The following is a 14516-nucleotide window of genomic DNA, read 5'->3' on the forward strand; positions in this document are numbered from 1 at the left end:
ACGTAAATACCACGATTAAAAAGGCCCCACCTGCTGTTAATTGGTGTCACCTCCTCCTTTTCCGACGGTTGGCCTTAACGACTTCAATGCCCACAATGCTTAGCGGCTTTGTTTCTGTCATGTGATTCAACTTATGACAAGGGGAGCAGGCTTCGGCAACAAACATCAGTTTTCTGTCCTGAGCATATTTTCGATATTAGGCAAACCCAATTGTGATATTGTGGCCCCCCAATATGTAAAAACGTTTCAATACATCATTACGACTCCGTTCGGATACAGCTAAAAGGGATGGCGGATGTGGAGGAGCAGGTAAATATAGCATGCTAACGTTAGCTGGCTAATGTTGTTTTCCGTGTAACCATCAAAATGAATGAAAACATTTCGATTCTTGAATTTTGTCAGCGGCCCGTTATTTGATTTAACTTGTTGTGTTTCTATTTCTGTGGTGGCGGAAGCTTAAATATGTGATTTCATTGTAGCTTTTCTTTAATTCGATACCTATGAAAGTAAGTCATTGTTGCTTTATTGTTCTGACTAATTTCTGCAGTCTTATGTTTGAGTGAAATCATATTATCAATCTTAGATATAGTAGCTTCGGAACTCTAATATAGTCATACATCTTTATGACAGATTGTTAAAATCCTTTCATAATATCTCTCCATTCAGGGCAGAAAACAAAGTGAGGAATTCACAGATGAGTCTGAGGTAAGAAACCCCTTTCCATTGACATTTCGCTCTCTTTCAGAAACAAACCTCCTGAAAAGAAGTTTATACTTCCATCATAGAGCGGAAAAAAAGCAATACACCTGAGAATGTCATGCAGTTGCACCAGTATGCCGATGTAATAATGCATCAAGAGCAGCACGTTGCAGATGACAAGGATGTGCATGGTTCTATTGGGCACGGGTTATTTTTTTAACTTGAGTAAAGCACGCTGGCTCCTGAAAGGACTGTAATACACAGCCAGCCTTTATCAACCCAGCTTGATCCCTGATGGAGCTTTGTCAGATTTTGAGACGTGTCAAACACTCATAAATTACAGATAGCTTTCCAGATCCATCAATAAAACGACTGAGCTTTGGCATGTTACAGTACCCTTGTTGCATCTGAGAATCACAAGTAGGCTAAATAAAATATATCTTTATACGTCAGCCTGGCAGGAAGGGAAGTCTTTATAGGAAGCAGATAATCTAATGATGTATCACGGAAAGGCTCTCAGTGGAAAACTGTGAAGGGAAACATTTCAGGCTCGAATCTAGAGAAAGCTCCTACATCGGTGTTCAATACTGAGTCCATGAAGCTGATTGTTTACCTAGAAAACTGCAAATTAGTGAAGCCATCTCGGCAGGTTGCTTCTGGTGTTGGCTTGTTGAGAGCAGGCTCAAAGGATAAAGGAAGTGAGGAAGTTCCTCAGTGCGCTCCACAGAGGGAATTAGCAATTTGATCTTGAAGGTAAAAGCTTTGCACTTCTTTATCTTTGTAAACTAGTCTGAATGAGATAAATCAAGCGATAAACCTGTCTGCACGTGGTTTTGATTGGTGTTTGTTTGACGCCTCACATGACACAATCACTCCTGATCAGAGGATCTTGATCCATTATGTTTTAAAAATGTACGCTCAGTCCTAATTTAATTTGAAGCGGGAAGAGTTCCGTTTTTGAGGTAGAGAGAGTGTCAAATTGTGTCTTCAAATTTGCATTATTCAGGTAAGTGTTTGAGTTGAAACATCATGGAGTGGATTAATTACTTTCTTAATATTTATGGAGATATCCACTGCTTATTGTTCTCCTCCTTGTGTGAATAATGTAATGACACGGTTCAGTGTATGTTATCGTAACTGCTAATAGTCAAAGAATATGGCAAAAGTGGTTCAAATACAAAGGTAGCTGTTTTAAGATATTTTGCTTTTATTTTGGGTTGGCAAACTAAAGTAAAATAACGGCAGTGTGTTGCATCAACACAACCTTCCAGCTTCGCGGAGATCACAGACTAACGTGCAGGAATATCCATTATGGTTTTAATACTGAGGGAGACATGTCCTCTCTCTCAATCTACAACAAGGACTATTAGTCTTCAGTGTGTGTATGAAAGCTGCATGTTGTCTATATATTGTGGACACAACGTTTCAGCTTTAACTTTCCATGAGCAAAGAATATGGCCAAAATGGTTCACACAAAGGCCAGATAAGTAGAAAACAAAAGGCAACTCACAGGAGATGACAGAAGTTTTGAAAATGCGTACTTTCTCTCAGGAAATGAACTTTGCTTTTGTTGTTTGATACACCTTTGAAAGCCATGACGAATGATTCCTTATCAGAACTATCACAACCAGAATACACAGGAAATAGCCTAGATTTGGCGTTGTCGAGTGGGAAAGAATTGTTTTTGAAAATAACATTTTTTCCACGCTTTTGTCCCCCACCTCAAACCCAGTAGCACATAATGGCAGACAATGTTTTGAGTTGATGCACCTTCTGGGCAGCCGGAGACTGTGCAGCATTGGTTATAAACTGAATTATGAGTAATATTCAGGCTGTGACTGGCCGCAAGTGTTGGCTCACGCAGGAAATTGTAACACCGCGGAATACCTTAAGTGTGCTATATGAAATGACTGAATTCATGTCTGCCACCGGGGATGAACGGTCTCATGAAAACACGGCTTCATGCTGCATTTCACGCAATGTAATGGAAACCTGTTTGTGCATAGATCTCCCGATACACACACACACACACACACACACACACACACACACACACACACACGCGCGCGCGTGCACAGGCCATGTGAATGTCTTGAAAGGGGAAAGAATACATACAGGATTGACCTTTTACTCCTGCTTGGTCCAGCATTTTGCTCATTGACACTGTGGAATTTTTTGTTTTTCACTTTTATACACCATTATTTGCATCGTACATCACACCTATTTAACTAATTTAATGTTCTTTAGTATACATTGATATTGAAAAAAACTTCTCTTCAATGTTTTTATATTATTAGTAGATATACCCTGTGGAGTTTTCTTGCAGGTAAACAAAAAGTGTGTTTATCCAACAAACTATAATCTTTATCTTCTTCCCCTTTTTCAGAGATTTATTTTGATTAAATGAAATCCTACATGGTTTAAAGCCATTGTATTTATATCAAGCCTTCTTGTGTCCACCTACGTTGATGCATTACTATGTTTTTGGCACTTTTCCTGTACTAACTATCGGAATCATGTGAAACCGACACATCAAACCATTTCTGCATAGCGCCACTGGTGGTGAAAATGAAGTTGAATGCACTTAAGGTCAAGTCGACCCCTTTCTGTTGAACTTCTTCTAACTTTGTGTAAAATCGATCGGTTTTAAGATTCAAACACCGGGACGTTCTGTGAGGCATTCACAGGACTTTGCGAACCACAGCATTTGTTAAAGGGACACCGTGCTGCTTCAACGAACGCCTTTTTTGTAAATAAAAAGTAGATCAAATAGCGATAGCGGCCCGTCTCACACGTCCACCCTGTCCACCAGGAGGAGGACAGCGAGGACGAGCCCAAGCTGAAGTACGAGAGGCTGTCCAACGGGGTGACGGAAATCCTGCAGAAGGACGCAGCCAGCTGTATGACCGTCCACGACAAGGTAGGGCTTCTGACCCACCACGCCACGGGGCCCCTTCTCTTCTCACCTCCCCTCCCTGCCTTTCCTCTCCGGGAGGGGCATCGGAAGTCACCGGGGCGCCATTGTGCTCTTTTTTTTCTTTTCTTTTTTATTCTCACGTGCACTTCGCTCGTCTCCTCGGTTTGTCCAGTGTTGATGTTTTTTTTTTCCAAGCGGCCACTCTCTGCGAGATGGTTAATCGTTGTGGCACCAGCAGCACACGTGCACGCCTGAGCAGAGCCAAAGTCATACCCAGTTATGTCTCCTCACCTGATGTTTTATTAACCGCTATTGATTTTCATTTATTTATTTTTACTTTGAGGATTTGGTCCCCTCTTATTCTTTTTTTTTTTTTTTTAACCTCAAAATAGCATCCGTGCCACTGTGAGCGACGGCGCGTTGCTGAAATTCTAAATTTGATCTGACTGCCCTTTTCCATGGGATTTCTGAGCTTGTGTACCTTCTGCCATCCTGCTACCTGTGTGGTCACAGCAGCCCCCTCCGCCCCCCCCATACACACACCGCGGAAGAACTCCCACAACCTCAAAGCCACCGACGGCACATATTGCCTTATGTTGCCTCATATTTTAAGTGTCTGAATCGGAATTTCATTTGAACAATTCCATTCTGATAAATCCCTTTAAAAGTCGCTCCGCCTCACAAGGTTGAACCCTTTATTTATTTATTTTTGGTTATTTTATTTGGGGAGATTGCAGGGGCTCTGTCTGACATGCTCAGCTGTGCCTGTAAATATAAGCATTTCATTATAGACTGCACTGAAGCATGGTGGACTCGCCGCACATCCACATGCTGGTCCGGGAGGGAGGGGGATTAGGAGGAGGCCACGGAGCCGGGGGGCCGGGGGGCCGGGGTGGAAGAACACACACTTAATCTAATGCCAAAAGCCCCCAGATTCTATAATTTTTTTGTCCCAATGGACTAACGTTCACACACACACACACACACACACGTGCACTTTTGCTGAAGCAGAAAACACAGAATTTGCTGCTCAGTAATAATAGCTCTATGCCGAGCAAGGGGCTGATTGGCTCGCACGGGAAGAAGTCAGATATACAGCGCATTTATTATGCTTAAGCATTTTAATTCGAGGAAATAAAATGCCATTTCACACTGTATGCTTTAATAAATAGGGCTTTTCCAACCCCTGCAATTTCACAGTTTTGCCTCCAAGCCCACCCAATCCCCACGCTGCTCATGTCGCTGCAGCTCCAGGAAGTGCTTCTTTTTTTGTATTTTTTTTTATCCTTCCACAGCCTTCATCACAAGTTTTTTTTTTTTCTTTTTTTTTCTGATGTCTTGAATATGTTTCATGTGTCCTCTTTCCGATCCTGTTTTGATTTACATTGCATTTGTCCCTTTTCAGTTTCTTGCACTAGGGACCCATTTCGGAAAAGTCTTCCTGTTGGACATCCAAGGAAATGTAACTCAGAAGTTTGAAATTGTGAGTACATTGAAGTCCATTGAAATTATGAATAATGTAATAAAAGTGCATTAGATCTACTTGTACATGTGATTAACTGTTAAGCCATTCTAAGGACAAATGCTTATATTGTTAATCATAGGATATATTCTTTATGTTAATTTATATATTTCCACATATTTTGTGGGCCTGTAACTTTAACTTAAGCGTCATTTTGAATTTTTAGCCAGCTCTGATCTCTTATAGCATATTGGATTAAGGCCCATTGTTTAACTTTACTTACTAATTTCTGCTCATTTGATCTCAATGGAACATTGACTTTATGTTATTTCTAAATGTGTAAACTTAGAACGCATCAACAGTGAATTTGGACTCTCTAATCTTCACAGTATTAATGCCACGCTCTTTGCATTAAGCCACCCTTGTTTACGGCATTTCACTTAAGAGGACAAAATGTCAGCCGGCAGCATCTCACCGGCCACGAAGATATTCTCACCTGCCTCTGAGCAAAAGATGCCATGATATTGTGTCTCCACAGAGTTCAGTGAAGATCAACCAGATCAGTCTGGATGAAAGTGGAGAGCATGTGGGCATCTGCTCCGAGGATGGGAAGGTGAGATCTCTCTGCTCGTCGCCCCGGGTTACTGATCCCCGGGCCAGCAGCAGCAGCAACAACAACAAAAATCACTGTTTCATTTCACAGAAAAATTCACAGAAAAATCTTATCAGGGTCAAACGTTATGCTAATGATGAAGAACTTTGGGTGTTAGGTAGAGTTTTTTTTTACCTCCCCAGTCAGAGCATTAACCTGAAGCTTTATCTTATACATGGACATATTTTTATTCCATGATGCTTGAATTAAAAAAAAAAAGAAGCTTGCACCTATTTTGAGTGGAAGGGGAAAGGTGTCAGTCACCCATCAGCCATCTATGTCTCCATGTTCTCCACCTCGCTGTTATCTTGTCTCTTCTCATCATTACCAACATCCTTCATGGCTTTTTCGCAGTCTAGATATGCTCGCTGATATCTCCCTGCCCTTACTCCTCGCACTCTGCTGGCAAAGACAAGATCTTGTCGCACAAAAAATGCGGCGCACACAATTAAAATGAACGCTACAGCAATTGTTTGCCCTCAACCAATTCAGTTGCCTCTTAATCCTTTGAAAATCTAACTTGATCCTTAATCGTTGATGCGGTTCGGAAGAAGAGATTGCATCAGAGTTTTATAGATGTATTTCTTTTTAAACTACGTTTTTTTTTTTTGGGGCCCCTCGGATGAGGAGAAGTTGGGTGTCGTCTACTCTTAATGGTACATTAGGGTTTGTTGTAGCCAACAGAGGCTGTGTTTTCGGGGGGTTTCTAAACCCTGCGGGGTCGGAAGAATCAACTTGTCCACTAATTGGTGACCCAACGGAGAAGTGTGGAGCCAATCAAAGTCTTTTCCGAGCACAATTCCCCCCGCTGGCCTCGGATAGTTGCAGAGGCAGCAATTACAGGAGCCGCTTTGAGTTATTCACCTTCCGCTTTCCGTTCTCCCGTCTCATCTCCGTTTCAGGTTCAAGTGTTCGGTCTCTATACGAGAGAGGGCTTCCACGAGAACTTTGACTGCCCCATCAAAGTAAGTTCTTACATTTGTTTCAAAGAAAAAAAGGCCATCTGCACATCAGGTACTCGGCCGTGTTACCTTGAATTCTTCGAGAAAGACCGAGGAATGTCTCGATGAATTAAAGCGGAGTGGGAGGGGCCGTGTTTAACAAAAAAAACCTAATGTATCCAGTCTGATTCTCCCTGGTCACACTCACACATGTATCTTTGCTAAAACCCTGCTATTGGAAACACCTGGCCAGATGAGCGGATGTGAAACTGATGTTTGTGTGTATGTAGTGTGGATGGAAGTCGTTATGCTGTTGTTACATGCGCAGCCGTATGTACTTCATCACGACCTTTTCCCGTTCTTTTGAGTCTCTATCGCCGTGGAGACATGCATGTTTGGGGTTTTTCAGAGAATTGATTTATTTATTTATTTAAATTGTGCTTTTTGCATGCTTCTGTCGCTACAAAATATAACATAACATAACATAACAATCCAATGTTTCACACTGGCGTGTTGTTTTGCAGGTTGTTGCGTTGCATCCCCAGTTCAGCAGGTCCAACTACAAACAGTTTGTCACCGGGGGCAACAAGGTATGTTTTCGTCCGTGCAGTCGTTGTGTTCAGTTATCGCCGTTTCACCGCCGCAGTAATTCATGCCGATTTGTGTCCGGGGGGGGGGGGGCAAAACCGATAAAAAACAAACCAGCGAACCCCTCTTCGCTCCGGGCTTGTGTGCCGTGGATGCGCGCGGCGGCCTTTGTCCGCCTTGAAAGCCTCTTAGTTTTTTTCCGTCTCTTTGCTGGAGTGCTCTCGGGAGAGCGGCCCATTTTCACAAAGTGCCGTTCGCTCCGCGGCGTTTGAAAGGCAACGCCTCAGAAGGACGGCAAGTAGATGTCATTATCAGGAGGGTACATAGTCTGACCATTTCCGGGGCGCGTTCGGGGGGGGGGGAGCTCAATCCGAAAAAGTCGTCTCCGGCAGGCGTCTCAGACATCGGATTTGTCGTTCTTTTGGTTCTTTGCAGAGCAAAAAAAACCACCTACCGATTACCACGAGGCAATTACTGTACACACCACTGCAAACGGCGCGGATGTAGCGTCACTCTAAAACCGCCGATAAATAAAGTATACTGACATTTATACAACAGGGGTGTGGGGGGGGGAAACAACTTGAAACCCCATTGTTAGTGTTACTTTACCATTTTCTTTCAATTGCCGCTGATTCCTCTCAGTTCCACGTTGTTGAAGGCCTCCTCAATGTGCCAGTGATGAAAATCAATAAGCCTCAACGGGAGCCACATCCTGTCAAAGGAAATTCAATTTAGTCTCCACAGTTCTTTTTTCCTATCGTCCCTTTGTAGAGCAAACTGTTTATTAACACAGCCCAACTGCTGAATTAAAGAGGCTACACAACCTTCTGCGGAGCATCCTTGGTAACGTTATGCACACTTAAAGGTTTATACAGTGAGGACAGGAGCAATGCAGGGAATGCGAATGACAGGCTTTGTCCTCGAGGTGTAGAATGCAAAGGCCTGCGCATGAAGCGGCGGTTGATGAGGTAGTCCTGCCAGCGCCTTGGTACCGCATTGCATTGTGTTTAAATTCTGGTTTCTATGTTTGTATAAACTGTCGGTATCCTCCAGAAGCCTAAGCCATCATGAAGAAGGATGTAAAAAGTCCCTTGGGTGAAGCAATCCCTCTCCATCGTCTTTGTGCCAAAACGGCATTCTGAATTGGAATAAAGATCTTATAGGGACTAAAATATGTTTGTTTTGTTTTTTTCATGTAAACCAGGGGGAATTAAAAAAAGTTGCCTTCAGTGTTACTTGGAAGGCTGTTGCACTTTCTTTCATCAGACACAGCTGGTGTTGGTCCTTTGTGATGTTCTATTCATCCGCTGCCCCCTGTTGGCCGGGCTGCACAACTGCAGAGCGCGCAGCACTAAATGTCCGCCTGCTGTTCTTTCTCAGCTGCTCCTGTACGAAAGAAACTGGTTGAACCGCTGGAAGATGTCTGTTCTCCATGAAGGCGAGGGCTCCATCACTAACGTCCAGTGGAGAACTAACCTCATCGCGTGGGCCAACAATGTGGTGAGTGGACCGGTTCTCGGGCGCTCCATTTGAAGGCGCATGTGGCCGAACGTGTGAAGCAGCTCAAGTTTCCTTTGTTTTGTTAGGGAGTTAAAATCTACGACATCGGCACAAAGCAGCGCATCACAAACGTGCTGCGGGACAACGTCAGCCTGAGGCCGGACATGTACCCCTGCAGCCTGTGCTGGAAGGACAACAGCACTCTCATTGTCGGCTGGGGCGCGTCCATCAAGGTTTGGTTCTTTTTCTATTTCGACCCGTTGCTCACGCGAGCTCCTCCAGGCCTTTCTGACTTTCCGTAATCTTGTTTTATTTCTCCTCAGATATGTGTTGTGAAGGAGAGAAATCCGACGGAAATGAGAGACCTGCCCAGCCGCTATGTGGAAATAGGTATAAAACACACTTTTATTTCATGAGCACAGCTGTGGGGATATTATTGGACTGCACATACACGGTCTGATTTAATCGTGAACATCATCAGATTGGATTTGAAACTTTCTGTTTATATGCAACTCTCAAAACTAGGGAGTTGGAACCAAAGAGGGTTCATGTGATTTCAGCTCTTTGGTTTATTGTGGTTTTATCATAGAAAACAAAAGGAAATTCTCAAACGTTCAATTCCTCTCTGCAATGCTTTTTGATTATTTTCTGAGGACATTTCTCATGGCAACGACATGACAATAAGAAGAGTAGCAAGTCAATTAATTAAAACGGTGAATCTCACAGTCTGGTACAGAAAGAAATGCATACACTATACCTACAATATCACTAGGTTGCCATCCTCAATTTACAGATGAACTAAATGATGCTGATACAGTGTATATTTTCCTTGTTGCTATTTTGTTTGTCGTCTTATTTTCAAACAGTTTCTGCATTTGAAACCGAGTTCTTCATCAGTGGTCTGGCCCCACTGGCGGATCAGCTCGTCACCCTGTACTTTGTGAAGGAGAACTCTGATCACATGGTAATTGCTCCTTGTTTACATACATACACATATATATATTCCTTTTTTCCTGAGTTTTATTACTCTGTGTGTGCGTGCCTGTGCAGGACGAGGAGTTCCGTGCGCGGCCTCGTCTCGACATCATCCAGCCTCTCCCCGAGAGCTGCGAGGAGATCTCCTCCGACGCGCTGACCGTGCGCAACTTCCAAGACAACGAGTGCAGAGACTACCGCCTCGGTGAGAGCATGAAAACGGCCCCTCGGAGAAATGTCACGCGGCCTTTTGCTGCGCCCTGATTTCATTACGGCTTGACCATCAAATGTCAGCTCTAATGCGCAATACACGGAGGGCCTAAATGTATTTTCATTAACAGAGCATTCTGAGGGAGAGTCGCTCTTCTACATCATCAGTCCCAAAGACATCGTCGTGGCCAAGGAGCGAGACCAGGACGACCATATCGATTGGCTGCTGGAAAAGAAGAAATATGAGGTCTGTGTCGTTGAATTTTATGAATGTCGCAAAAGGTTAGGGTCTCCAATTACACCGTTTGACTGTGTCTCCCGTTGCTGCGACAGGAGGCGCTGATGGCTGCAGAGATCAGCTTCAAAAACATCAAGAGGCATGACGTTCAGAAAATTGGGATGGCTTACATCAATCACTTAGTGGAGAAAGGAGACTACGACGCTGCTGCGAGGTAAGTTCAACTTCTGCAAACATACGTGTTAAGCAGTGTTAACCACGTGTCATTCTTTCTTGTTATTGTAAGCATAATATATATAACATATAATTATACATATACTTATAATAATATCATAATCAAAGGGAAGAATGAACTAGAGAGGGTGCACTGGAGACTGCAGGGTTGATGGTTTGAATCCAGATACTGTATCTCTGCTGAGACTCTCAGCGGCTTTAAATTAAGACTGAAGACTGTTTTCTGTTGATGTTTAATTAAATCAGATGCAAGGATGAAGTGGATGCTTTTACAGTTTATTTATTAAACTGCACTGCAACTTTTATTCTTGTTTGTCTGGTTTTTTTTTAACAGACAGCAAACTGCTTCTTCTTGTTTTATTTTTTAGATCGTAACCATGGGATTTTTTGTTAAGACCCCCGATATGATGTTCAGAATATGTTCTATGTAACATTCCTTAATTTACACTGCCACTGCAAACAAAGTCACAAGCCAGAATGTCCTTGTCTCCTCTCAATGATTCGTTTGCTTCTTCTTATTCAGGAAGTGTCAGAAGGTTCTTGGAAAAAACATGGAACTATGGGAAAATGAAGTGTACCGGTTCAAGACCATTGGACAGTTGAAGGTAGGAATTCCTGATGCTTGATGGAAATTCATTGTTGCTGAAATGATGATGAATTGGGATGCATGTCTTGTGTCTTCTCTTCCGGCATCATTCTCGTATCAACATGGCTCCACCTCCTCTCTACTTTCAGGCCATCAGTCAGTATTTGCCCAGAGGAGATCTGCGTCTCAGACCCGCCATCTATGAAATGATCTTGCACGAATTTCTCAAAACTGACTATGAGGTAGTACGTCCTGCACCGCGTCCTGCGCAGTTCGTCCCCCTGGTCGATGGTCGTGCTAAAGGTGTGTCCCTGCGCCCTCGTTGTCCTCGCAGGGTTTCGCCACGCTGATCCGGGAATGGCCTGGAGAGCTTTATAATAACATGGCCATCGTTCAGGCAGTGAACGATCACCTGAAGAGGGACCCCACCAACAGAACGCTGCTCACCACGTTAGCTGAACTGTGAGTGAATTTAACGTGTGCTATTCATCTGCCGATTTCAAACATATTAATGGGAACGGAAACACAAGTTGCTTGTCCATAGTTTCACACCTGTTTGTATGGAATTCAGTGTCACTTATTTGGTACTTCTGAGACTCAAATCTCCACTCGAACCTCTCTTTCGACAAATTAAGAAGGCCACAAAATACAAATTTGATATTTTTCCTGTTGCAGATACACGTACGACCAGCGGTACGACAGAGCCTTGGAAATCTACCTGAGACTGAGGCACAAAGACGTTTACCAGCTGATCCACAAACACGACCTTTTCTCCTCCATAGAGGACAAGATCATACTCCTCATGGACTTCGACAAAGAGGTAAAAGCCCGGAAGAAATGTGCACATTTTATTTTATCTTCATTTTGACATAAAATGCATTCTCTAATTTTACGTTGGCAGAAAGCTGTTGACATGCTTCTCGACAACGAGGACAAGATATCGGTAAGCGTCCCGTGTCTCTCTCGGGATCTGATTAAGGGTGTGATGAATACCTGCAGCCGCACTGACCCGGGTTTCTCCTCTCCGCTTACAGACAGACCGGGTGGTGGAAGAACTGGCGGACAGGCCCGAGCTGCTGCATGTGGTGGGTCGTGATGACTTTAAAAAACAACCGTGTTAACTCTCCAAATTCAACGGAGAACTGATTTGACTTTGTCCTCTTTACCCACAGTATCTCCATAAACTGTTTAAGCGGGATCACCACAAAGGCCAAAAGTACCACGGGAGACAGATCGTCCTCTATGCCGAGTATGACCGTCCGAATCTCCTGCCTTTCCTCCGAGACAGTACACACTGCCCGCTTGAAAAGGTGCATTTCTCGCACGTCACCGCGCCGCACGTCCGAGTTTCCAGAAGCTACGAGACATGAATTGTGTCGTCTCCTCTTTCCTGTCAGGCTCTGGAGGTTTGCCAGCAGAGGAACTTTGTGGAGGAGACGGTCTTCCTGCTCAGTAGGTGTCAAGTTAAGGTCCGTTGTCCTGCCTTGACGGCGCCGTGAACATTTCAAAGGAAACTAATCCGGCGCGTTGGCTCTCAGGTAGGATGGGGAACTGCAGACGAGCTCTGCAGATGATCATGGAGGAGCTGGAGGACGTGGACAAGGCGATCGAGTTTGCCAAAGAGCAGGACGATGCCGAGCTCTGGGAGGATCTCATCTCTTATTCTATTGATAAACCACGTAGGACACAGTCTCTCATTGACCCCTTCATTCACCCCTTTCTTTGTCCTTTTATTACTTTTGTGACATTTTTTTTTCTTTTCTCCCCAGCATTCATCACGGGGCTTCTTAATAACATCGGTACTCATGTGGACCCCATCCTGCTCATCCATCGCATCAAGGAGGGCATGGAAATCCCAAACCTCAGGGACTCGCTTGTAAAAATCCTCCAGGACTACAATCTACAAGTAAGTAAATTAAGTAATCGTTCTCTGTTTAGTAAGTTGAAATAAAATATTAAAAACTTAAAAAGCCATCCCCAGTATATTCAGTTTAGGCGAGATTTTTGACTACTTACAAAATAAATTAAAAATCAACAAAATAACTCAAAGATTGAGTTCTATAGCCAAGTGCATATTTGATATTATTGGAGTAAACACAGAAATGGAATATATTTTCTATTGGATAATTAGTAGGGAAAAATCATGTTTCTGGGTAAATGTCATTGTGGAATAACATCATTTCAGGATTTATGTGGTATGACCTCGGTAGCTCCATTTGTTATTACTCTGGACTTTTAGTCATTTCTTCGGAGAAATTAATAATAATATATATATTTTCTTTTACTCAATTGCTCAGCCCTACTACTAGTCACTCTGTTTAACTTTTTAACCAGCGTTTGTTTTTCTAATTGCAAAAGATTCTTCTGAGGGAAGGCTGTAAGAAGATCCTGGTGGCCGACTCCCTCTCGCTGCTCCAGAAGATGCACCGAACACAGATGAGGGGGGTCCGGGTCGACGGTGCGTTCACTGTCTTTGGCTTCATGCAGAAGCAGTGGAGATTAAGTCATTACAAGGCGAACCTTCGGTACTCATGCAGGTGTTGTGTTTTTTTATTTTCAGAGGAGAACATTTGTGAATCATGTCATGCTGCAATATTACCCTCAGGTGAGTTTTCTGTGTAGTTGTTTCCAAGCATTTTACTGTTGTGTTTTATTTCAAAGCTGTTCATTGCCTTTTTTCTTTTTTTCTTTTTTTCCCACACAGATATGGCCAAACCCTTTAGCGTGGTTGTGTTTCACTGCAGACACATGTTTCACAAGGAATGTTTACCATCTTCAGGAACAGTAAGCTTCATCAATATGTGTGTTTCTGGTCGTAACTTTGAATCAAAGGAAGTCACCATTCGATAGGGAGTCCTGGAGGTTCATCCTTTTTGGAAGTATTTTTTAAGTTAGATACTTCCTGTCACAGTCAAAATCGAAGGTCTGCTACCACAGTGTCTTCTTTTAAAAGTAGATTAAATTTGTTAAACACATAAATGATATGTGTTCTAAAATTAAACTTTTTGGGTCTCACTCGCTGATCTTGTGGCATTGTTCTATTTTCATCAGAGAATGTTAAATATTACTCGGCTATTCTATATTGAGGCTTGTGCGTCTTTTCCCTCTTTCAGGTTCCTGGGGTGCAGTTTTGTAACATCTGCAGTGCGAAGAAGCGGGGGCCAAGAAGCCTGGAGATGAAAAAATAAACAAAGATGTTTTCCCTCACAGTGTTATAATTGATGCTTTTACCTTCCCCTTGTTGCTTTCTATTTCCTGTCAGTAATGGATATCAACCTCCCTCTGCCAAAATGCAAAACAAATCTTTGGTATTGTATTGACTTTGTATATTTAAATCTAAACATTATAAAATGCTTGTTTTGCTTGCCACTAATACTGAGTTGGTGATGAAACCAAATCTGCAACATCTCAAAAATAAACTCTCTTTAAAACTTGTTTCGGTTTGTGTCTGATGATCATGCATGCAAATCAATTCTGAGGAGAAAATAAATTGGTTATTGCTTGTCTATATTTG

General features: G+C 43.0%; 1 protein-coding gene across 1 annotated transcript; it reads left to right on the forward strand.

Annotated features, from left to right (window-relative positions):
• Nucleotides 1-102: 102 nt before the first annotated feature.
• vps41 (VPS41 subunit of HOPS complex) lies at nucleotides 103-14437 on the forward strand. Its single transcript, XM_037456146.2, has 28 exons — nucleotides 103-309; nucleotides 667-705; nucleotides 3512-3619; nucleotides 5022-5099; nucleotides 5617-5691; nucleotides 6633-6695; nucleotides 7196-7261; nucleotides 8640-8759; nucleotides 8846-8992; nucleotides 9083-9149; nucleotides 9626-9723; nucleotides 9810-9939; nucleotides 10076-10191; nucleotides 10278-10396; nucleotides 10940-11021; nucleotides 11152-11244; nucleotides 11337-11464; nucleotides 11678-11822; nucleotides 11904-11945; nucleotides 12037-12087; nucleotides 12175-12312; nucleotides 12400-12454; nucleotides 12541-12681; nucleotides 12772-12908; nucleotides 13361-13460; nucleotides 13563-13607; nucleotides 13707-13786; nucleotides 14116-14437. The coding sequence occupies exons 1-28, from the start codon at nucleotides 289-291 to the stop codon at nucleotides 14188-14190; spliced, it is 2559 nt and encodes an 852-aa protein (XP_037312043.2). The 5' UTR covers nucleotides 103-288; the 3' UTR covers nucleotides 14191-14437.
• Nucleotides 14438-14516: the final 79 nt, after the last annotated feature.

Source organism: Pungitius pungitius, chromosome 19 (genome assembly GCF_949316345.1).
Source record: "Pungitius pungitius chromosome 19, fPunPun2.1, whole genome shotgun sequence".
NCBI classification, from domain to species: domain Eukaryota; kingdom Metazoa; phylum Chordata; class Actinopteri; order Perciformes; family Gasterosteidae; genus Pungitius; species Pungitius pungitius.

Bases quoted from the DNA above. Each gene is read 5' to 3' on its own strand.
- vps41 (XM_037456146.2), top strand. From the start codon at position 289: ATGGCGGATGTGGAGGAGCAG. The intron at 5,100-5,616 runs GTGAGTACATTG...GTGTCTCCACAG, and splicing joins TAACTCAGAAGTTTGAAATT to AGTTCAGTGAAGATCAACCA. The intron at 9,724-9,809 runs GTAATTGCTCCT...GTGCCTGTGCAG, and splicing joins AGGAGAACTCTGATCACATG to GACGAGGAGTTCCGTGCGCG.